General features: G+C 36.9%; 3 protein-coding genes across 3 annotated transcripts; 2 read left to right on the top strand and 1 right to left on the bottom strand.

The window, feature by feature from the left end:
* The first annotated feature begins 260 nt into the window (after positions 1–260).
* Positions 261–902, top strand: LOC126690269 (uncharacterized). The gene has a single exon (XM_050385387.1). The coding sequence runs from the start codon at positions 261–263 to the stop codon at positions 900–902; it is 642 nt and encodes a 213-aa protein (XP_050241344.1).
* Positions 903–13,630: 12,728 nt separating this feature from the next.
* On the top strand, positions 13,631–15,988 carry LOC126689746 (universal stress protein PHOS32-like). Its single transcript, XM_050384933.1, has 4 exons — positions 13,631–13,843; positions 14,443–14,537; positions 15,120–15,241; positions 15,907–15,988. Exons 1-4 carry the CDS (start codon positions 13,666–13,668, stop codon positions 15,986–15,988), a joined length of 477 nt encoding a protein of 158 aa, XP_050240890.1. The 5' UTR covers positions 13,631–13,665.
* Positions 15,989–18,519: 2,531 nt separating this feature from the next.
* LOC126689047 (translationally-controlled tumor protein homolog) lies at positions 18,520–21,723 on the bottom strand. Its single transcript, XM_050384069.1, has 5 exons — positions 21,555–21,723; positions 19,744–19,817; positions 19,317–19,445; positions 19,068–19,225; positions 18,520–18,792 (listed from the first exon to the last, which is right to left on the bottom strand). The coding sequence occupies exons 1-5, from the start codon at positions 21,580–21,582 to the stop codon at positions 18,675–18,677; spliced, it is 507 nt and encodes a 168-aa protein (XP_050240026.1). The 5' UTR covers positions 21,583–21,723; the 3' UTR covers positions 18,520–18,674.
* Positions 21,724–24,979: the final 3,256 nt, after the last annotated feature.

The raw sequence follows: 24,979 nt of genomic DNA, 5'->3' as shown, positions 1-24,979 counted from the left end.
AAGTTCTGGAGAAAGTCAAGAACGAACCTTTCTTCAGATGGCCGGGAAAAATGGCTGGGGACCCTTCGAAATGCAACCAGAACCTGTATTGTCACTATCATCAGGACCATGACAATACCACTGAGGATTGCAGAAATCCATGGAATCACCTAGATTAGCTGGTCCGAGAAGGAAAGTTACGTCACCTTTTACACCCCTCAAGCGGTCATCTGGGCTAGGTAATGCAAGAGCCTCGAAAAGATGTATCATTAAGACCTCCCATGGGGACGATACACGTCATCCTCGCCGCTCCAGGAAGAACCAGATCATTTCCTTCTAGGGTGCTGTCTGTGGCTCAACTCTCCGCCGAGGACAGGGAAAGAGAATTTAAAAGGTCTAAAAAGGGAAGCTCTTTAATATTAGGATTCTCAGATGAAGATAAGAGGGGAACTATCCAACCTCACGACGATGCCTTAGTGGTTACGCTGAGAATCGGATGTTTCGATGTGAGAAGGGTACTGGTAGACCCGGGTAGCGCAGTAGAGGTAATGTACCCTGATCTATACAAGGGGCTGAACTTAAGGCCGGAAGATTTGACGGCTTATGACTCTCCCCTTATCAGCTTCGAAGGGAAGACTGTTATACCAAAAGGGCAGATCAGACTATCCATACAGACCGGGTCAGAGGTGGTGGAGGTGGATTTTATCGTGGTCGATGCCTACTCGCCCTACACAGCGATAGTAGCCAGGCCATGCATCCATGCCTTCGAAGCCGTATCTTCCACACTTCACCAAAAGGTAAAATACTCGTTCAGAGGCCAAGTGGAAGAGATTCGTGGAGATCAGGCCATGGCCAGGCAGTGTATAGTGGTCGCCATCTCACGTCAGTCCAATGCCGAGTCCTCAGCTTCTAAAAACTTATAGCAATCAACCACCTCGGCAGGGCAAGTCAGTGGGCTAGCCGAGGAGATAAAGTGCGAAAGTTTGGAAAAGTTTATAGTTGACAATGAGCCAGAGAGATTTTTCCAGGTCGGCTCGGAGTTACCTCCTCAAGAAAAAGAGGAACTGGTCGGGTTTCTGAGGAGAAATGTTGATGTATTTGCATGGGACGCTTACGATGCCCCGAGGGTTGACCCTAGTCTCATTTGTCACTACTTAAATGTTAACCCATCTTCTGTTCCAAAAAAGCAGCCACCCCGACGCCCCTCGAAAGAACATGCCAATGCCGTTAGAGACGAAGTAACGAAACTAAAAAAAGCAGGGGCTATAAAAGAAGTCTTTTACCCCGAATGGCTGGCAAATACGGTGGTGGTAAGAAAGAAAACGGGGAAGTGGCGAGTCTGCGTGGACTTCACAGACTTGAACAAAGCATGCCCGAAAGACCTGTTCCCATTACCTCGAATAGACCGACTGGTAGATGCGACTGTAGGCCACCTTCGAATGAGCTTCCTGGATGCCTTCTAGGGCTATCATCAGATACCTCTGGCATTAGAGGATCAGGAGAAAACGGCGTTCATGACACCCGTCGAAAACTACCACTATAAGGTGATGCCTTTCGGACTAAAGAATGCAGGGTCAACCTACCAAAGGATGATGACCAGAATGTTCAAACCTCAGCTAGGCAAGGTTATTGAAGTCTACATAGACGATGTGGTGGTAAAAAGTAAGGTGGTATCCGAGCACGTGAAAGACCTGGAGATCATCTTTGGCATCTTAAGGGAGCATAAGTTGCAGCTCAATGCTTCCAAGTGTTCATTTGGGGTCGGATCTGGGAAATTCCTAGGCTATATGGCAACTCACAGAGGAATAGAGGTAAGCCCAGATCAAATCAAAGCGATTAATAGCCTACAGGCTCCTCGAAATCCGAAAGAAGTGCAAAAACTCACTGGCATGATCGCAGCGTTGAACCGGTTCATATCACGATCTGCAGACCGATGCCGACCTTTCTTTCTCTTAAGAAATAAGTGGAAAGGGTTTGAGTGGTCGGAGGATTGTGTCCTGGCCTTCCAGCAACTCAAAGAATACTTGTCTCGACCACCCATCATGTCTAGCCCTGAGGCGGACGAGGTACTGTTCACATACATAGCGGTAGCCCCTCATGTTGTATGCCTGGTACTGATACGAGATGATAATGGAATACAGCGACCAGTGTATTACGTAAGTAAATCATTACATGAGGCTGAAGTGGTGCATGCCACGCGAAAACTCCCCCATTACTTTCAGGCACACACGGTCATTGTTCTAACCTAGCTTCCCCTTCGATCGGTGCTCCGAAGCACCGATTACACAGGAAGGATCGCCATGTGGAGTGCACTTTTGGGGGCCTTTGATATTAAATACATGCCTAGGTCCTCTGTCAAGGGTCAAGTCCTCACGGATCTAGTCGCAAAATTTGCTGAGCCCTTTGTAGAAATAATAACAGAGAAGGAAGACATGGATGGAAAATCGGTTGGCACAATCTCAGTACGGGAGATCTCGCGTTGGAAAGTCTACGTGGACGGCGCGGCCAACCAAACAGGATCTAGAATTGGGCTAGTTCTAATATCGCCCGAAGGTATTGCCATTGAAAAATCGCTAAGACTTGGGTTCTCGACTACGAACAACGAGGCCGAGTACAAAACTTTACTTCAAGGAATGATGATGGTTCAAAAATTGGGCGGAATGGCAATGGAAGCATTTTCGGACTCCAAATTAGTCGTTGGCTAAGTAATGGGTGAGTTAGAAGCTAAAGATGCTAGAATGCAAGAGTATCTCAGTCGAGTCAAATGCCTACAGTTAGACTTTGAATCCTTCAATCTGACGCATGTTTCCAGAAGTGGGAACACACATGCAGATTTCCTGGCCACTCTTGCCACGTCCTTTGCGCATGATCTGCCACGAATGATCCTTGTTGAGGATCTATGCCAGACAGGTTCAATTAGAAGAGACACAGCTCAGGTCCATCAGGTTAGAAAGAGTCCCAGCTGGATGGATCCTATAATGAATTTTCTCAAAGACGATACATTACCAGAAGGAAAACTGGAGGCCGAGAAGATAAGGAGGAATGCTCCTCGGTTTTGGTTGTCAGAAGACCACAAGCTATACCGGCGCTCCTATTCTGGGCTGTACCTATTATGTATACTCCCAGAGGAATCCGAGTCCTTGCTTGAAGAGCTACATGAGGGGATTTGTGGAAGTCACACAGGAGGAAGATCCCTGGCGCACAGGGCACTTACCCAGGGATACTGGTGGCTGAACATACAGAGAGAGGCCCAAGAATATGCAAAGAAGTGTGATCAATGCCAAAAATTCGCCCCAAATATCCACCAACCGGGAGGAGTCCTTAACCCCCTCTCCAGCCCCTGGCTGTTTGCTTAGTGGGGTCTTGATATTGTCGGTCCTTTCCCTAAAGCAGTAGGGAATAAGTGATACATAATAGTCGGCACCAATTATTTCACCAAATGGGTAGAGGCTGAACCTTTGGCCAATATCAGGGACGTGGATGCCAAGAAATTCATTTGGAAAAACATTATTACGCGCTTCGGAACTCCTTACACTCTCATCTCTGACAACAGTCTTCAATTTGATAGTAAAAACTTTAGGGAATACTGCTGTGAGTTTGGAACCACAAACCGATATTCCACTCCTGCCTACCCCCAAGGAAATGGGCAAGCCGAGGCCGTGAATAAAGTCATAGTAAGCGAGCTGAAAAAGAGGTTGGATGATGCAAAGGGGAGATGGGTGGAAGAGCTACCACACGTCTTATGGACCTATCGGACGACGCCGCGACGGTCAACGGGAGAAACCCCTTTTTCAATGACTTATGGGGCCGAAGCCGTACTCCCGCTCGAGGCTAGCTTCCCCACATTGAAGTCCAGCACTTTTACCCCAAAAAACAATGACGAGTTACTGGGGAGAAGTCTAGACTTAGCTGAGAAAAAAAGGGAAAAAGCGATGATCCATATGGCCTGTTATCACCAGAAGCTAAAGCAGGGGTATGATGTTAATGTAAAGCTGCGACCTTTGAGTCTAGGCGACCTCATGATGAGGAAGATTCTCGACAACGCTAAGAACCCTTCCTGGAGCAAGCTGGGACCCAACTGGGAAGGACCATATCACATCACATCTGTGGTCGGAATAGGTGCTTATTACCTAGAAGACTTAGATGAAAAAACTGTACCTCGCCCGTGGAATGTAAATAATCTAAGAATATATTATTATTAATGAAAACAACTCTGCCTGTGTTTTGTTCCATGATCATCGTATACCCATTGGTCCATTTCCATCTATCTAAGTTTTAAACAGAACCTAAGTCTTGCATGGCCCCTCGGACCACAGACTTAGGGGAAATTAACAACTTACGGAATCTATGTAAATGTTAAACAGAACCTAAGTCCTGCATGGCCCCTCGGACCACAGCCTTAGAGGAAATTAACAACTTACGACATCTATCTAAGTTTTAAACAGAACCTAAGTCCTGCATGGCCCCTCGGACCACAAACTTAGGGGAAATTAACAACTTACGGCATCTATCTAAGTGTTAAACAGAACTTAAGTCTTGCATGGCCCCTCGGACTACAGACTTAGGGGAAATTAACAACTTACGACATCTAAGTATTAAACAGAACCTAAGTCCTGCATGACCCCTCGGACCACAGACTTAAAGGAAATTAACAACTTACGGCATCTATCTAAGTGTTAAACAGAACCTAAGTCCTGCATGGCCCCTCGAACCACAGACTTAGGGGAAATTAACAACTTACGATATCTATCTAAGTTTCAAACAGAACCTAAGTCCTGCATGACCCCTCGGACCAGAGACTTAGGGGAAATTAACAACTTACGACATCTATCTAAGTGTTAAACAGAACCTAAGTCCTGCATGATCCCTCGAACCACAGCCTTAGTGGAAATTAACAACTTACGGAATCTATCTAAGTGTTAAACAGAACCTAAGTCCTGCATGGCCCCTCGGACCACAGCCTTAGGGGAAATTAACAACTTACGAAATCTATCTAAGTGTTAAACAAAACCTAAGTCCTGCATGACCCTTTGGACCACAGACTTAGGGGAAATTAACAACTTACGAAATCTATCTAAGTGTTAAACAGAACCTAAGTCCTGCATGGCTCCTCGGACCACAACCTTAGGGGAAATTAACAACTTACGGCATCTATCTAAGTTTTAAACAGAACCTAAGTCCTACATGGCTCCTCGGACCACAGGCTTAGGAGAAATTAACAACTCAGGACTCCTGTGCAATTTTAAGGTACGTTCGTAGTTTTGTATAATAGCATCTATTGTTCTAAGTTCGCCGCTTGGCGCTGCCTTTTCTCATTTGTTTATATTGATAGAATCTTAAGGATCGTTGCAAATATCAACTAGAGGAACAATAGCGTTAACTTTGAACAAAGTAATGAAATTATATCAATATCAGTTGTAAATACAAAAAGAAAAATGGGAAAAAGAACATTCTATATTAATAAGCCGAGTGTAGTACAAAGGGAAGTCTTTACAAAGAACAAAATATAAGACAACTCCCATTTTTCAAAAAAAAAAAATACAGTAAGAAAAACCTAGAAACTAAGTCTCGACGGGGGGATCCTCTTTTTGCTCTGGCTGAGAAGGGGGAACATCCTTAGCTTGGGAATCTGCCCCAAGATCTTCGGTGACTGACTCCTTGGCAGGATCCTTGGCCTTAGTGGAGGTTCTTTTGCCCTTGCCCTGGTCCTTTTTCTTCTCTATTACCGCGTCCTCAGCCTGGATGGCTTCTTGACCAGATCCCCCAGCAATATCAACTGAGGGGATGGCATCAGGAACAACCATAGCTTGCCCAACAGCTTCAGTTGCTTCATCAGGGATCTCCCGGATCTCAAGGGGAAAAAAGACCTTCTTAGGCAACCTTAAGGCCGAGTCCGCAGGAATCCCTGCAGCATCAAGGGCATGAGCCCATGAGATGTTGCAATAATCCCTGCACACCTCTGGTAGCTCCTCGGAAAGCCTAGCTTCAGTCTCCTCCACCCCCAGCTGATAAGAAGCCTTCTTTTCAGCCTCGGCTGCTTTCCGAACTAGCTGAGCCTCTTCTTTAGCCAGCCGGACCTCCTTCACAGCTTTCTGTAATGCGGCCTTGAGATCCAACATTGTTTGCCTTTCAGTGGCAAGGTTGGTCTCGGTCACGTACAATTTTTGGTGTTGGTCCTCAGCTTGGGTTTCAGCGTTCTTCAGTCCAGCCAGAGCACTTTTGCGGCCTTTCTCCGCCTCTTTGAACTTCTCCGAAAGTTCAAAATTCTCCTGCTTGAGGGACCCTACAGATTTCTCCACCTCGGCACGAGACTGAGCCTCAGCTTCAGCCAAATTGCGGTTGTTGCGGCAGTACTCCTCGGCCACAAACACTTGCTGAGTAATCTGCCCACAAAACAACAAAACGAAATCTTAGAATGTGACAAGGTCTAATGATTTATCAAAGGTTAGAAGAGTCACTGTACCATTGCAAGGTCCCTCTTGAGGGATAGAAAGAGCTCAGGCTGAGAGAATCGTTTGTAGGCCTTCATATCCCGGGGAAGGAGCACTGGCTACTCTAGGGCCTTAGCTATATATCCTGCTCGGCCCCTATTATATTCTCGGACCGAGGCAGTATAAGGAATGGCGACTTCGTCTACCTCGAGCTTCGGGCTCCAAGTGCGCGGATTAACACGCACTTCGGCCCGGTTTTCTTCCTCTCGGCTTTCTACGAAGGGAGCCCTTTTATTCTTCTGCTCCTAGGTGGTTTTTTGTTGCTTGCCCTGGCGGGGGCCCACCTCGCCTTCCTCAAGGTTTTCAACCGGCCTTTTCTTCTTCAGGTCCGGGTTAACCTTTAGGCCGAGATCAGAAGGGAGCTGAGGAGCAACGGGAGGAAGAACAGGGGTCTGCGACTGAGATGGCGCCTTTGATGGCTGACTCTTGCCTCGGGAGGCCATCAACTCTTGTAGGCTTTTTCCTTTATTGGAAGCCATATTATCTACCTCATCGTCTGAGGAGTCTTCCCAGCAGGCTATAATAATTGGGGAGCTGACCATAGAATTTCGATCTTGCTCTCCCTCAGGATTTGAAAGCTCAATCAGAGGAGCTTTGGGAATATCTTCTTCGAAGTAGAACTCGTCTATCTCCTCCTCTAGAGAAAGACGAGATGATTCAGCTTCTTCTTCAGCTTGGGCGGCAACCTCGAGATTATCTGAAGGAGGCAATTGCGCAACTAGTGGAGGATTTTGAATGCGGGGCAAAATGACTGGCTTGAGATCGTTTCGGGCTAAAAACTTGGGCTTGGACACATCGATCCTGGCTAACCTCGGACTACCAGCTCTTATGGCATGGCCAATGTCTTGGAAGGCGCGGGATAGGGGTTGGTAGCCCAAAACCAGATAAGCCGCGCGTAGTTGCTCGTCCTCGTTAATGTAGATTTCTGACCTCAAAAGATAGTTCAAGGCCGGAACTTTTACGTGGCTCAGCCGAGGAGCAACTTGAGCTCTATCTGCAAAATAACCAAGGAGGAAATTATGGTTAAGTTATAAAATTTTTAGATTCTTAAAAAAAAAAAAAAAAAAAAGGGAATGAATCTAAAGAGCTAAGCCCCCTCCCTAAAAGATTGGCCCTAGAGGCGCCGCACCTAGATTTCCTGCCCGAGTTGGACAATGAAAACCATCACTCCACTCTCCTGAGGCAATGCGGAAATCATCCTTCATAGTCTTATTGGATATAAGGAGGCAGGAGATTAGCCTAACGACCTCGGACCGAGATTTAAGATAATACCCCCCCTTCTCAAGGTAGTGGCACTTGTACAGATGAACCACATCATGCCAGGTAAGGCCTAGACCCATCCGCTCGCTCAGGACATCTACGCTGCCTAATATCCTGAACATATTTGGAGTGTACTGATGCGATGTCAACCTATGGTGGAACAAGTAGTCCCGGGTAATCCTACGCATGGGAAGTGTCATTCCTCCTTCTATAAAAGCAATCATAGGAATGACGACTTGACCCACGTCTCTATCTATTAATACTCCTTCTGGGGGACAGTACTGCAGAACCACACCTGGTGGGATATGATATTTTGCCCTAAAAGCCTCTATGGCAGTCGGAGTATCTACTAGATCCTTGAATCTACCCATCTAAGTTAAACTGGAGGGACGGAGAGAAAGCCGAAGTGAAAATTGATAGCCGAGGAGAAATTTGAAGCAACGAAGCGAGTGGAACTTACGGGTGTCCCTGCAACAATCTCTAGAAATCTCTTCAGGGAAGGACGCCTCACAGAAATAGTTGCAAAAATCTGAAGGTCGGGAGTATTCGTGGATGTCTGGGCACTGGAGCTCTTCGGTGTTCTTTAAACTTCTTATATGCTGGTGAACGAAAAGAAGAACAAGTCTCCTTAAGGCTTTATATAGCAAGGGGGAAAAAGGGAATCGCTCCCGCTCAAGAACTCAGGGAAGAATGTCAGCCGTTAGATCTGCGCCGCGTCATTGGATAGGGGAGACATGAAGCCGCCTGGAGTAAATAGCCGCGCCTCGTAAATTGTAGCGCATCAAAAGTAACTGCCCTTACACGTGTGAATCAGGAGCAAATTAATTCCATCCTTTGTAATGTCAAAACCCCGCTTTTCTCCTCGGAAGGAGATCAAAAACCGGAGTTTTGAGGGGCTATTGTGGGGACCGGCCCAAAATAACATGCTGGCTGGGCCCTAGGCCCGTTCGAGGAAGTAGCCCGTCCGAGGAGTCAGTGTAGCCCAAGCAATTCTTATTCAGGCCCACTGGGGCAAAGAGAACATGTCTGAGGAGTAATTTCTCCTCGGATACTGCAAAACCCGGAGCAAAGGTACACCCAAGCCACTATAGTCCCTCTTCCAAATACGTAAAAAGGAAGGAAATCTGAAATATCTCAGCAAAGGTTGCTACCACTACATTAAATGCATTACAACTACTCTCCTGGCTGCATTAATGAGGAGAAGACCCCTGAACAGTGCTACCTTGGCTACCGCAACTCACAAAGAACTAAGAGGGGTGTCTGATGGGACAGGTGCTCAAGTGGGGGTTTAGATGATCAACAAGTGTAAAGCCCAGATGATTAGAAAGGGCCTATATAATATGTAAAAGTCCCCCAAGAGAGGAGGACGAAAAAGGAGGAGAGAATACTGTAGAGAAATCTTACTACATTGATCTGTATCCATTAACCAAGTTTTTAGCTCTATCATTCCAGGTGACTTTTCAACACAATAGCATTTGTTCTTGTTCGTGTATTCCCTTAACCCATGCAACAACCCGTTTAAACTTGCTTAAACCGAGTTCTTCAGCCCATACTCTACAAGAATTCATTGTGTTGGGCTTTTTGGACCGAGGCTTGTGACAGCAAGAACTTGGTTACTAAATTGTGCCCCTACACCTATATATATGTGCGTGTGTGTGTGAGAGAGAGAGAGAGAGAGAAAATTTATCTTTATATAAATGGTTTTTCATTTCTATTTTGGGTTTAGCTGAGCTCTGTGCCCCCAATCTAAAACCCCAAATGCCCAAAACCAATCTAAAACCCCAAAATCCTTCCTTGTGGGCCTAACCTATAGGACTAAGATGAAATGGTATAAAACTCACAAATATATATACAGACATGTAGTTATATACGTGTTTGCTATTTGCTTGAAAATGAGAGTAATGTTTTTTAGTATTTTGTGAGAGATAGCTAAACTAGATTATAGGGAAATTCTTAATTCAATTTCTTTCTTAGATTTTTTTAATATCATGAGTTTGTGTAGATACTATCCTTTCATATAAAACTAAATAAGTCATATATCATATAGTATCTTATATATATTTTTAGCTTGTAAGGAGATAATTTTTACTTTATTGAAACTTTTAACTTCTTAAGCTTTTGAAAATTTATATATTTTTTAAAAATATTAATTTATTTACCTCTCACAATAATGACAAACTATTGAATATACTAGATACTTAACATATACTAGCCTCTAAGCACGCACTCACAAGCGTGGTTAGAGACTTCTATTTTTTAAGGGAATCATTAATACCATTGGGAAGATTATTTCCACCAAGGGAAATAGAATGTAAAAATAATTATTTAGAAGAGAAAAGATTTATGCTAATTTATTATTTTATTTGTTTCCAAGAAGCAAAACCTGATAACTAAAAGGGAAAAATGTTTCAAAACTAAAATCAAATATGTGTGACAAATTAACAACAAATATACAAAAGTGCATCGTAATTATGCCAAAAGAAATACATAGTTTCGAAGAAATTTAAGACAATCCTTATTACAAACCATTTCCCACTGAATACGAAGCAAAAAAAAATAAGAAATTAGATGATTAAAAGAATGTGCTAATAAAAATAAGAAATTAGGTGATTAAAAGAATGTAAAATAAAACCAGTGGTACTCACTAGTTGGTAGGATGCATTTATATGGCATCTCATATTTTGAGAGATGACCACTTGTTCGCTCAAATGGACTACAAAATAAGGCAAAATAAGAGTAAATCAAGGGTTAAATGTGATTAGTAATAGACGTATAGTAATGGTTTGAAGTAATTAATTAAAAGTAAAAAATAATATGAAGAGTGGAGATTTTATTTATGATATGAAGAAAAGTACTTGAACAAATTATTGTGTAGTATAGATCTTGTTCTTCAAAATTCCCCAGGGAGATTTTTTTTTAATTGAGAGAGGAAGAAAGGTGAAGACATGTATTTGTGGCTTAACCTTGATTCTTTGAATCTAAAATTTGTATAGAAATAAAAGAAAATTAAAGAAGCGTGGTGATAATGGTTATATTTTTAAAGTGGTGATACGGTTGTTGAATATGGAGTTCTTCACAAAATTTGAATTAAAAAAAAAAAGGCTGGGTGGGGAGGTTTTTTTTTGGGATACCTAACTTTTTTATTATAGGGAAACCTATCTAATTTTTATGATAATTGTATAAGTTTTTTGATTGAGAAGAAAAAGAGAAAGATAATTGTATAAGTTTATCTCTTAAAAAGTTTTGAATTTGGTTTTCTAATCTTTTGTATAAAAAATTAATTAATTAATTGGGTAATTGAAAAGGCGTAGGTTCAAACTGTTTTTGGCAGATTAAATTTCAGGTGGGAAGTTTATATATTTATTTTAAAATTTATCCCATCCAATTGTGTTATAATGTTGAAATTTTTTTTATATATACAAAATAGAAATTCTACTTTAACCTAATCTAAGTGAATATGTTGAATTTTTTTTTTGAGAATGAGATAATGTTGAAACTTGATTTTTTTTTAGATAAATTTTGATAACACTTTTAAAGCGGAGACTTGTGGCTGGATTCTTGTTTTTTTGTGTTTTTTTAAATAGATGGAGCTTTACGATATGTGGAGGAGGGAGCGAAATGTCGAAAACTTGTTTTGTTTTGTTTATATATATATATATATATATATCTAAAATTTAGGATTTTTTAAATTAGTAATTTTACTTTGGGCATCTAAAATTAGAAGTCCAAACAAGGGAAGTCCCTTAAATAGTGTGTGTTTGGCTTCAAATTAAAAAACCATTTTATTTTATTACTTAGCTTTGCTACTATTTATGAGCCCCATTTTGTACTATTTATAGGTTTTACTGTACTATTTCAGCTAACTTTTACTTTTATCTACAGTATTTTCGATAAAAAGTTTTCAATTTCAGCAAAATAAGTGGATATTAAACAGACTCATAATAGTATAGATTGGATAGATTTTTTTTTTTTTTTTTAATGAAAGATTGGATAGATTTTGATAACTCTTTTGAAGTGGATAAAATGACAAATGTGTGTTTATGGCTGGAATTTTTGTTTTTGTTTTTTAACCTTTTTTTTAAATACCAGGAGTTTTACAATATGTGGAGGAGGGAGAGAAACGTGGATGAAAAACTTTTTATTTTTAATAAATAAAAAATTTAAGACTTTTTAAATTAGTAATTTTACTTTGGGCATCCAAAAGTAGGAGTCTAAATAGAGGAAACCTCTTAGATAGTAGTATAGATAATAAATATTTGACCAAAAATAACAAACTTATACACAAATGAAGAATCATTTAGAAAACAATTATTCTAATTAATCTCTAAAAACAATTGATTTTTTTTTTCAATTGATATCTCATGTACCTTTGCACACTGTCCTATCCCAAAAAAATAACAAAAATACTACAAAACGAGAAAAATAACAATAAATTGAAGAAAAAAAATTTGATTACTCAAGAAAATAATAAAAGTTAAGCATATTAAACACACATTCCAAAAGGAGCATTATTGGAACTTTATTGACAAAAAATAAAACTCCTTAGACAATATTTATTAATCATACCAAATAAGTATTTTATTTTGGATTTAACAATAAATTTTCTTAATCCATGTGTTGTAAGTATAATTGTATTAGAATCATTTAAAAATTTTCAAGTATTATTTTTACAAAAGTAATGACTTTGAGTGGAGTTTTTTTTATTATAATTTTTTAATAATCTATTTATATTTTTTTTATAATTGAATTATAACTACTTAAGAATTTTTAAGCAATATTTTCACAAAAGTAATGAATTTGAGTGGAGCTTTTGGAAAATTATGCCCCAAAGAAATGTTAATTTTATAAAATAACATATAGAAAGGGGGAGGGGGGAGTCCAGATTAGGAGAAATTATAGAATCCTCTGGTGGACCATGTCATTTGTCCACCATTCCACTAAAAAACTTCCACTTATTTAAAATTGCTGAGTCAGTAATTAATTTATGTTTAAAAAAATTTTCTAACTAACAATTTTTAACATGTGAAAGTTTTTTAGTGAAATGGTGGACCACATCACTTATCCACTATGTGGATCTTATAATTTCTCCCAGATTAGCAACCTAATAGACTCCGCACAATTTTCCCTCGAAGAAAATATTAGGGCCATAACTTATTGCACAACTTTTACCACAATTTTCCATGTAGCGAGTTGTGAGTAATAGATAAAAAGATGGTATTAGGTTCATGTAAGTCAGTATGTTCACATCTTCACTATTCACAACTCACCAAGTGAGTGAAAAAAATTGTTCAATAAATTATGGTCCTAACCTATCCACAAACCGTCCATTTCTTACATTAACCGAGTCAAAGGCCAACTGTCTCCCGGCAATTGCGAACATATTAACAAGAAACACAATAAGTTCTTATCAGGTACATCCTACTCCCCCCACAACCTCATCTCCTTCATAAATCACCACCGTGAAAACCATCGCACATTATACAATGATACAAAATGTTGTTCCCACTCTTGTTATGTTAAAGAATATAGTTCTTTTATAACCATGCCATTTGCCACAACTTTGGTCTCAATCTAATGATATGTGTGATTGTTAGACTACCACTTCTACGTTGACCCATCACTTTTTTTTTACCACTTATCGTCACAAATATCATTGAGTCAACAAACTTTCTCTTAAGATCAGGGTGTTTAATTATAGAAGTACATCACTTTTTTTTTCCACCATTTATCATCGTAAATATCATTGAGTCTATAAACTTTCTCGTAAGAATAGGGTGTTCAGTTATAGAAGTACTAAAGAATAGTTAGAACTGGAAATAAATACAATTCTCAAGGCATGCAAAGCACTTCAACAAGAATTCTTTCACATTTGTCAACCTAGAAGAGGAAGAGAAGGAGAGGGTAGTTTAAACTTTAAATTGTTGTTTGTGCAACAATGGCAGAGACTCAGAAGCCAGTGATTTTGGTGGCTGTGGATGAAAGTGAACATAGCTTCCTTGCTTTGAAGTGGGCATTAGACCATTTTTTTGTTTCTAAGGAGAACCATAAATTCAAGCTCATTATCGTTCATGCTATAGGTTCGCCGGCTTCTTTCCTAGGAATGGCTGAAGTTGGTAAAGTTTATTCAAATTTTAGTGATTTTCATCAATCAATACTTGCTGCTAACAAAAACACAATAAAATGACTAGTTTTTTTTTTTTTTTTTTTTTTTTGATAATTTGATTGTTACAATGTGGAGAAAGATTTGAACTCTGGACATCTATGATGGAAATATAAAAAAGTGTCTATTGAATTACAAATCTTTAGAATCTTATTAAACATGTTAAATTTACGACTTATTAATATTCATAAGCGTTTAAGCATAATTTTAAACATTATCTTAGGGTGGGTGTTGCCTTATTAATTAAATTAATTTCCTTTCAATTATGGTATTGATGCCTTAAAAAAACTGGTATTGACAAAATTGACGTAACATCATTCTATGATTTTTTTGCTTTGTGGTTAGCTAATTTACATGTGAGCACTACAATTCGGGTCAATGAGTTGGAACCATGTATAGATGTTGATTGTTTTGCTACGTGCTCTAATTGTTTTTGGATTTCTTTTGCTTTATATTTTCTAGGGTTGAACAAATTACAAATATCAAGAATTACAACTTACAAGTTGTTTTTGTACAATAACTGAATTCAATCTTTGACGTCCTCTTTAACAGGATCCTCTGAATTTGTAAAGGTTTTGGACTCAGATTTGAAGAAGTCAGCCGCTATTACCATTCAGAAGGCTAAGGACATCTGCAGCAGTAAATCGGTAACAATCACATATCTACAATCGATTAGGATCACATCTTATAAAGTAGAACTCATTTATTCAAATCTTTCCTTTTTCTCGATTTGGGGACAATTTCGTGTGCATAATAAATAAATAAGAAAATGCTAAAACTACTAAAAATATTATTTAAAAAAAAAAAAAAAAACTAGTCACTGACAATTAATATGATTAGTATCACTTTAATAATATAATATAATAAATTTTTTGAATAAATTTTTTTGTGATTAATAATACATTAGTGTGTAAGATTTATGTATAAGAATTATAATATCCGCTAAACAAAAAGAAATAAAAATAAAAGATCAATATTATTGAGCCGGCTGTGACTTACATGGTTGAGTAAGTGTCATGTTGCTGCTAACCTTTGTAAATGGCACTAATTGTATGCAAGGCCTGCATAATTACACTCAAAATGATCTTTCTAGATACTAAATAATTGACATAGTATTATTGGAGAATTGGAACCTATAGGCGAGCCAGACCTTCTAGAAGGAAGTTTTGCATTATGGTAAGAATTATTGTTATAGCTTATAGAATTAATGAATTAAAATTTCTGTGCAGGTTGATGATGTGTCAACTGAAGTGAGTCAAGGAGATCCCCGGAATGTTTTGTGTGAGGCTATAGATAAACACCATGCATCTATTTTGGTAATGGGCAGTCGTGGTTATGGAGCAATTAAAAGGTACAATTCTATAGCACCCAGTTACCAATTACATTATGACTATAATGTACATTTCTAGTTTTTTGTGCTAATTTGGTGCAAAGCAATGCCTTTCATAAGTTTTAAAATTGATTCCACATGGAACTCAAAGTCCAAACCCTCTTTCTGCATCTAGAGCTCATTGGGTCAACTATTGAACATTTCATGTTGGTATTTGAAGTATTGTTTTAAGTACAAGGAGTTAGCTTACAAAGTGCAGGTATAAAAGTTTACATACATTCATTCAACTGGGAAATGAAATCATTGTTGGCTGCTAACGTCATATATATATATATATATATATATTGAGAACAATATCGGTGGCATTGTTTAATCTAGCAATTTGGCACGGATTGCATCTTGTCAACATTTCATAGGTTATGTAAAGATGAAATCTCCATTCATTGTATAGCAAACTTTGGTGTCACTTCCCTTAATAATAATAATTAACCATGACTCCACTCCATTACCCAGAAAATAAAACGAAAAAGAAAATAATAAAAAACTGAAAAATCCATTCCCTATGCATATAGCCTAATGAGTAATCCATATGGAGGGCAGAATTGGCCCTGCCTCCATTCATGCACAAGTCTATGTGATGCAAATTCTATTCAGTCTATGTGATGCAAATTCTTCTCTCTTTGCAGGGCAGTTCTAGGCAGTGTCAGTGATTACTGTGCTCATCATGGTCGCTGCAATGTGATAATTATTAAGAAGCTCCAGCACTGAACCAGTATTTAGGCTACCTAATAACAAATATTTACTAATTTCACATATATTATATTGAATTCTTGTCACTCTTGTTACAATTCCATTTGTAAGGTTTTGTGTGCCTTTTTTTTATTTATTTATTTATTTTTTTTTATGAATAAAAAATGGGTAAAAGGAGTGACTTGAGTTGGCGTTTTTCACTTAGGTGTGATTATAGTAACACCCTACCTGCTGGGCCCAAGCCTATTAGAGCAAGAGATCTGGATGAGCCATAACTGTGCACCCAGCCTTATCAAGGATGCTAGTGAGTATGAGCTGAGAGTATAGAGTTATTTCCTAAGTGTTTCCCATTGTAGGACTCAAACTTGGGACATCTACCTCCCAAACCCTTAGAAGTGAGAGATCATAACCGCTAGACCAAACACCTCGGTGGTGCACCTTATTTCCTGCAATTTTGGTGCAGATTTCATGCAATAAATCCATCTACTTATATTAGATTAAATTGTCTATTCTCTTTGTATGTGTGTAATTATGGTACAAAGTGTCGAAGTGCCTAGTGAAGACCTATTTTCAATCTATACTACTCGGCAATCAATTGATCATTGTCCTTTATTCAGTAGTCACCAAAAGCGTTGAACGGTCATGCAAACATGAAATACCAAAGCAATTGCCTTGTAAAATATAGGCAGCCACTTGAGACAAACTTTTTTGTTAGGAAATTGTGAGTAGTTTAAGTAGTAGATATAGGCATAGCCAATATGTTTTAATTACTTCACTGCCTCACAGAATGAGAAGGCCTTAAAACACACATTAAGAGTCACAAAGACAATAAATCAATTGCTACCATTGTACAAACTTTGATGCCCCTTCCGTTATAATATATCATATTGCTGCTAACTCATCTAAGAACAACATTTTTTTGTCCTCCATTTTTTAGTCCAACGGATTAACAACAGATGCTGACAGAAAGTATACACCATACACATTGTTATGGTTGATTATGTAAACTGCAAATTTTCGTAGACAAGAAACCATGGCACAAACAATTTGAATATAACCACCACCCATGTTGGGCGAAGCGATATCTCTCCTTGCCATTGCCATGAGAGCTTGGGGGTTTTCCATGGGCGAAGCGATATCTTCCCTTGCCATTGCCATGAGAGCTTGGGGGTTTTCCATGGACTTGCTATGTCGAGACTGGGGGTGGTTTTGAGGTGGTGTTTAGTAGGCCTTAGGATTTTTAAGCTAGCTCAGAAAGAAAAGAAAAGAAATATGAACATAGTGACTACTTAAAACTCCTCTACTGCTACTAACTATTTTATTGAAAATGTCACAAGATTCTCTAATTTCAAACTATAAAATTAAATTTATACATTTCAAAAATTAATCAAGAGAACCGAGAAATACAGTTTTTCTCCAGCAATACTACTACAGAATACACATAGGCTGCTGCGCAGCATACCAACCCTCGTAGGCTCTTACTAACGAAAATGGTTCTACTCTATAGCTTGGTTCATGGTCATAAAAGATATGTTTGAAGTGATAAAAAATATATATGATATATCCACACTTGTAATAGGTTTGAAGTGAAAAGACAAATTTTAACCACTTTATGCAAAGGACAAGAATAGATCTGTTCAATGTCATTATAACCCAATCTTGACAGACATTGATAAATGATTAAATTTACTCTTCTCAACAAAAAAATAAAAAATAAAAAAATAAAAAATAAATTTATCATATCCCAGTTTAAACTTTTGAAACAATAGGTAATTTAACATAATATCAGAGCGTAAGATCCTAAATACACATGAGGAGGAGTGTTAAAAATATTGATTAAATGATTAAATTTACCATATCCCAATAGCTTAAACTTTTTAGTCAATCGGTAAATTAATATGCTACTTCAACTATGAATCAAATTCAATGTATACACGTTATAACTAACCATCTCTAATCAACTCTTGATCAACAAATTGAAGTTTAGTTCAATATTTTACAAATTTGGCAGTCGAGTTCTTTAAAATATTATTATATACTATCCAAGCGGGCAACAAATTTGCCAACAAACCTCCTTAACCTACAGTTACCCAGGTAATGACGTTATGGATCCGTTTGGATTGAACTTATTTTTGCTGAAACTGAAAACACTATAGCAAAATAATTTTTAAATGTGTGAATAGTATTGTGGAACCAATTTTTAATGAAAAAGTTGCTGAAAAGTGGAATTTGTGGGTCTGTAAACAGTGCACAAATGTACTGTTCACTGTGCAAAAGTCAACAAATACGGGCTGAACCCAAAAAAAAAAAAAAAAAAGTGAAAACCGCAGAACAAAAACGCAGACGCCAGGAAACGGGCAATCCAAACGGGCACTATATATATATATAGAGAAAGATCATCATATGCAAAGATGATAGGACAGGTAAAGAACCAATCAATCTTTAAATAAGACACTCCTATTCAGCCAAAAAAAATCTTTTAAGACACTCCTATAACTTATTTGTTTCTTCAACTGAATTGAAACATAAATACCCACTAAATCAGAAAGTCACATTATAATAAGAAAATACCCATTAAAACCAGAAGAAAACAATAGGCACGAGGCCTTAATGTCAACAGAACAAACGGCAAAAAATAGAAAACCAACAGTAATAGAAACTACGGTTACAGAAACAACTGCTTCGAAGCCAGCAACGCTACTTTTTAGCACTTGATCTCCTTCAGACCATGGGCGAAGTACAAAAATGTTGGGTCAGTGGCACCTTCCTTGTAATAGGCAAATACAAGACCGCCATCATCGTGCATGCTCTCCCCCACGAAACTGCAAAGGTTCCCAAGTTGTTAAGCATCTTTTGAGCAATTTAACTTTTGCCCATAAAATGCATACTTTAACATAAGCAAAAAGTTTATAACATTAAGTTATAAACTTGAGACAAGCCATCTTTAAGGTTACATACAGAAAAAGTTGAGACAAACCAAAATTGCATATGGGTTAACATAAATCACACAAGGGGAAAAAAAAAAGGCGTAATGAGACAGGAAGTGGGAATAAGTCAATGACAATGATTAAGAGCATCAAACAGAAAAAACACTTACAATTGGAGGTCACTGAGCTTCGAAAGCAGGAACTTGGTTGCTCCCTCAATGTTCTTCTTAAAGATATCTTGTTGCTCCCCTTCAAGCTTGGGTGTCAACAACTTGATGTATCTCTTCATGAATGTGACAAATTGCTTCTTATCAAAAGAAGGTTGCTCCTGTAAGCATGTGATAATAAATGTCAGAAGCTGTTTAGCAAGGAAACAAACAAAAATAATGATATGACATGGACTAGTGGGCATGACTAACCTGAAGCCTAAAGGTGTCAACAATGTCAACAACCTTAACAGCTTGGTCATCAACACCCTCATCATCTTCTCCACCTTCAGCAGAAGGGTTTGCACCAATGTCTACATCAACAGCACCTTGAACAACCCACTGCATGGAAAAGACATTGAAATCATTAATAAATTGAACCCCACTCTCTACGAACGCATATTATTGAATATGACATAATTAATGAGTAAATCCAAAAATATAGCAAACTACAATCAACGAATAACTAACGATCTTGAAACCTCCAAATCAAGCCCACAGCATCATTCCCTTTTAATTTTAGAATTATATAACAGCATAGAAGGATAATTGAAACAGTCATATTACAAGCTTTACTAGCATAAAAAGCAGTGACATTTGGTTTCAAGAAATTCAAAGTAAAGCTTGAGAAAAAACTAACCTTTCCCTCAACTTCCCACAGAATTCCATTCTGAATTTCCTTGTATGGAAACGAGTCCGAGAGCAGCTCATCACCTGATATAAATGAACAAATTTTAGACAGTCAAACAACCGGCGATGATGACTGAAATAAATTTAGCATTTCATTAGTCACCAATCCTTTTGTTAATCAGAATCATCCACCCTAAACTATAGACAAATTAGCAATGGACACCCCAAACTCCAAAACTTTTGCAATCAACACTCTAATTCGATGTTAATTTGTAATGTTCACCCCCAATTCAATGAGTAACCATCCATCCTAAATTATGAGAGCATTTGCAACGTATCCCACTAACACAAAAATTCTTGAAAAATTAGGACACTATACAACAATCAAAATTTTTTTTTGATAGGTATACAACAATCAACTAATTAACATATACCATTATGTATATCTTATTTATGGGAAAATTGCACATGAAACTCCCTTACTTTCCAAAATAAACTACACTCCATTAAACTCAGTAACATAAATTGACAAAGTTAAGCATTTACCATCCCTTGTTTGATTTAATGCATTAAATCTTATGATGAAAGTTCTCATGAACAAATTCCCAGTTTTATAGTTTTTCAAACATAAGTTGAAAGGTCTTTGTACTTCCAGTAAATTTGATACCCATCAAATACCCTATTTATTTAGTTTGCAAATCATCCTATTATAATGTTGCAGCCAAACAAATATCATATGAAAGCCATAATGTGCTACATAATTTGATGGTACCACACAGTATTGTATTATGTACCCAACTAATGTGCCCATAACCAGAGGGCCAGTGAAAATATGACCATTGGTTGAGTAAGTTGGGAAATCCTAGAATATAAAAATATACAAACTAGAATTTCATTGTTACTATCGCAAACGAAGAAATTGCCTCAGAACATTGGTCAAAAAGACGGTTTTGGGACAGAGTGCGTTTGCTAATGTTACAAATATATTACTCAAATCATATTTCACAAACTAAAAAGTTAAAATAACAGAACCAAAGTGAAAATATCTTGGAAAAATATATGGATGTGCCAGTAATAAAAGGGCCCGAACTATCACAAAAAAGGTCAAGCTCAGGCGAGTGATACTGATGAGTTGAATATCGCAAGTTTTGTGTAAAATAATTGACTGGATCGTCAAGGTAGTAAACCAAGATCCAATCAAGAAGCTGTACCTTGCTTTCTTCACTTCCTATTATTTGCTTCAAAGATAAGTGCAATTTTCCCTTTGTTTATTTAAATACATATTTTATATTTATTCTAAGTTTTGAAAATACATGACTATCCAAAGAATTTAAAAAAAAAATATTTTTTCCTGACTTAGAGTGCTAATGCTTCTTACTTCTTAGGCTGCAATTAAACCCTAGATTAATCTATCATAGAAAAAAAAAAAAAAAAAAAAAAAACCCCCACAAATCCAACCAGTCATGCATACACAATCATTATCAGTCCAAGGAAAACATTAAACATGCATAGAATACAAAAAGGGCATGATCTAATTAGCAAATTCACCCAAATACAATAACTAGGAACCAGAATTATTTAAACATAGTGTGGATCAGTCAGTTTAGCATGTTAACAGTGAAACAGTAACAAAAAATTAAGTTCTAGATCCACAATCTTATACAACCAATATTAAAAAACAACAACTAAGTACTAGATCAGTAGATCTAAAATCTATAGCACATAATAAGAAAACATAATTTAAACAATACAGCTTCACTTACTAAACACAGATCTAAATCATCGGAGAAGTAAAAGTAAAAGATAGTGAGGAGAGAGTACCTGTGAGGAGGTCCTGGTAAACCAACATGTTTGCTCAAACTCTCGGATCGTTCCAAACAAAGGGCTAAGAGAGAGACACACACACACACACACAGAGCGAGCAACCTAGAGAGAGAGGGAGGGGTTGTGAGAGCCGAGGACAATAGGTATTTATAGGCCGAGGGTTTGGCCGAGGACGAAGTGGCTGTGTTGGACTTTCGGCGTTTCATATTTACGAGGAAAGGACTTGTCTTTGTGAATAATGACCAATGGGTCCTTTTTCTTTGTTTGGGCCTTAGGGGTTTTAATTGGGCTAATTTGGTTTTGATGTGATCTCGGCCCATTTTAGTGAAATATTCTTTTTGACTTTAAGAAAGGATGTATTTTCATCAAAGATGGTTTTGTATGTGGGCTTTGTTGGCAATCCAGGAAGTGGTTAACTTGGGCTTGGCATATGTGGTTTTCGAAGAAAGCTTCCCATCAGTGACTTTGGGCTTGGCAACTTCTAAATGAATATCTGGAAGTGAACCGGGAGATAGATAGGATTGTAAAAGTTACATTTTTCTTTATTCTTGGGCCAAAAATCAACAAAAGATAGAGTAAATGTTATATGGGTTTTGAAATTCATTTTAGTTTGACCAAATATTCTCAACTCATATCCAATTAGGTCAAACTCACATAGCTCGTCCCATTTGTTAGGGTAAAACGCAACCTTTTTAGAGTCTGTTTGGATTAAAAGAGAGTAGGATAGAGTAAGCACCGAAAATTATGCTAATTTCTAGCCAATTCTATTTACTTCTCCTTAATTCAAATAGGCCATCAGGGTTGAAAATTTCGATGGATTGTGTAGTAGTGATCCCAATTATATTAACTAGCCTCTGAGCACGCGTGAGCGTGCGCTTAGAAACTCTTCTATTTTTTAGGTAAAAGTTAATAATTTACATTCATTATAATTTGAGATTACCATATTTTTCAATCACAAAAAAGCCTGTAAAATAATTAGTCAAACTCAATAACCATAAAAAAAGAGAGAAAAATAAATGTCATTCCCACTCTTTGAAAAAGAATTCGCACCAAAGTGAAACAATTAGAGAAAATATTAAACACTCATCAAACCGACCAAATAAAAAAAGAGAAGACAAAAAAAGAAAAAAAATAATAATGATATTGAAAGAATGATGATAACAAAGTAAAGAAATCAAATATAAGTCAAATACAGGAAAGTAAATACTAAATGACAACTCATAAAAATAAATACGTAATTTGATGTAGGTTCCCTCTTTGCAGCAAAGAAAAGCAAATGTAATACATAAGCTTTTAGAAATAATGAAGAAAAGGCAAAGTAACGTATTAGAAGATAGTTGATTTTTTTTTTTAAATAAAAAAACTAAAACATAAAAGATCAATATACATTAACGGAAAATAGTTATTAGAATGAAAGAGTACTTTTCTCCAAAAAAAAAAAGAAAAAAAATAATAATGAAAGAGTATGACTTTCGAATCTTCACTAAATCAACAGGAAACAATTACATTAACAATAATACAAAAATAATAATTGATGTTTGCTCTAAATAAATACATAGTTCCACATCATTAATTAATGTTTGCCCTTCTCTTGCAATTACATTAAAAATATTTTTTTAAATGATACGCATAAACACATTAACCCAATTTTTAGAAAAAATAATAATATAAGACCGAATCAAAAAATTATTAGGTACTCCTAGAGTATCATCAATACGTACTTCTTCCTTTCACATGAATGGTGGGTCCTACTAACCGAATCAGAAAATTGTTAGGTACTCTCAAAGTACCATAAATGCGTACTTCCTTGTCTCACATGAATGATAGGTCTCACCATAAAATTAATTAGTGGGACTCACCATTCATGTGAAAGGAGAGAGTACGTATTTATAGTATTCCGGGAGTACACAATAATTTCCTGACCGAATCACACCAAAGCTATAACTTACCAAATCAAGCAAACATTCCTAAGAACCACATTAAATCAAAACGTGAGATCATAGAACAAAATTGGATATTCTTTATAAACTTTATATTAATAATAAAACTGCATAATACGTTCTTACATGTAATCACATGACCAATCCCATCTTTTCAATTGCAGCGTTCAGAGATGAAGAGAAATATTGGGGGGGGGGGGGGGTGGAAACAGTTATCCAAAGTAGTGATAAAGATAGGAAAATAAGGATAATATTTTTTTTAATTTTTGTTTATATCCAATACCCTAAAACGTGGGGTTAAAAAAAAAAAAAAATTTAAAAAGGGTGAATGACAACTTCACTTTAGGAGTTAATGGGTTTGCTACAAAATTTGTGAAAAAAAAAATTCTAATTAATGACAAAATAAATTTGTATTTCAGATTGAATTTTGAAAACCAATAGAAAAATGGTCTTATTTTGTAGGCAATATTGTACGTGGAAGTTAAATAAACATTTTCACCAAGTTAAACATAGGTTGTAAGGATATTTTGGAACCAAAAAAAAAAATCCAGCTCAAACATGGAAAGCCCTTAAATAATAGTATAGATTATGTTGAAATTTTAAACTTGAATCTCCAACCATTTAAGTTGGTTCAAAATTTAGATGGCTCAAAGTAGTGGGATACTCATATAAGTAGTCAATGTTATTGTAAATTTTATATACTACTTACCGCAATTAGGTAAAGGAGGTAAAGGGTTGTGATAATCCATTGAGGAATTGACATTAAAAAAAAAAAAAAAAAAAAAAAAACCATTTTGGAGTTTGTTTGGGGAAAAGGCAAAAAAAAAAAAAAAAAAATCCTTTTTGTTTTTTGACTCAGTTTTTTTTTTTTTTTTTTTTTGGGTGTGTGCAAATAGTTTATTTATTTATTTTTTTTTTTTTTGGGAAATAAGCCAACTTTAGTTTTTGTCACACATTGAACATAAAAGTACCATAAAATATTTATGTTTATAAACACTATGCGAATAAGCTACTGAAATTAAGAGGTACCCAAACGTACACAATAAAGATTAGCTGTGCTTAGGGGTGACTCAACAGTATAGGCGAATGAGGTGGTTGCCTAAAGCCCGTAAGTAGAAAAGGCCCCTAAATTTTAACCAATAACGTTATTGCTTTCATCCTAATAGTATTAACTAGTCGCTAACCCGTGCGATGCACGGGAAAACTATTAAAAAATAATAAAGCATGCATATATTAAAAGACAATTTAAGTTCATGTGTGATTGCAAGGGATACATACCTAAATAGTTCTTGCGGTAGAAATAAAAGTCTTATCTTTGAGATAAAGAACTGATGTAAACAAACTAACCTTACATAAAACAAATTAAAAAAAATTAAAAAAAAAATAAAAAACATAAAACTAATGTCACGGGAAATTCAGCCACATAGTAGTAATATATAAATCTCTTAAAACCTAAACCTAAACGTAAGGACTAAATATTTA

This window comes from Quercus robur, chromosome 6 (genome assembly GCF_932294415.1).
Source record: "Quercus robur chromosome 6, dhQueRobu3.1, whole genome shotgun sequence".
Lineage (NCBI taxonomy): Eukaryota > Viridiplantae > Streptophyta > Magnoliopsida > Fagales > Fagaceae > Quercus > Quercus robur.
The sequence above is the reverse complement of the archived record's forward strand: the minus strand, read 5'-3'. Positions and strand labels throughout refer to the sequence as shown.

What these genes read in the sequence shown, in the direction of transcription:
- LOC126690269 (XM_050385387.1), top strand. Translation starts at nt 261, where the DNA reads ATGGGGACGATACACGTCATCCTCGCCGCTCCAGGAAGAACCAGATCA.
- LOC126689047 (XM_050384069.1), bottom strand. Translation starts at nt 21,582, where the DNA reads ATGTTGGTTTACCAGGACCTCCTCACAG. An exon ending in TGTGGGAAGTTGAGGGAAAG is followed by an intron (nt 19,446 to 19,743) that starts GTTAGTTTTTTC and finishes TTTTCCATGCAG; the next exon opens with TGGGTTGTTCAAGGTGCTGT. An exon ending in TTGACACCTTTAGGCTTCAG is followed by an intron (nt 19,226 to 19,316) that starts GTTAGTCATGCC and finishes ACATGCTTACAG; the next exon opens with GAGCAACCTTCTTTTGATAA.
- LOC126689746 (XM_050384933.1), top strand. Translation starts at nt 13,666, where the DNA reads ATGGCAGAGACTCAGAAGCCAGTGATTTTGGTGGCTGTGGATGAAAGT. An exon ending in ACATCTGCAGCAGTAAATCG is followed by an intron (nt 14,538 to 15,119) that starts GTAACAATCACA and finishes ATTTCTGTGCAG; the next exon opens with GTTGATGATGTGTCAACTGA. An exon ending in GGTTATGGAGCAATTAAAAG is followed by an intron (nt 15,242 to 15,906) that starts GTACAATTCTAT and finishes CTCTCTTTGCAG; the next exon opens with GGCAGTTCTAGGCAGTGTCA.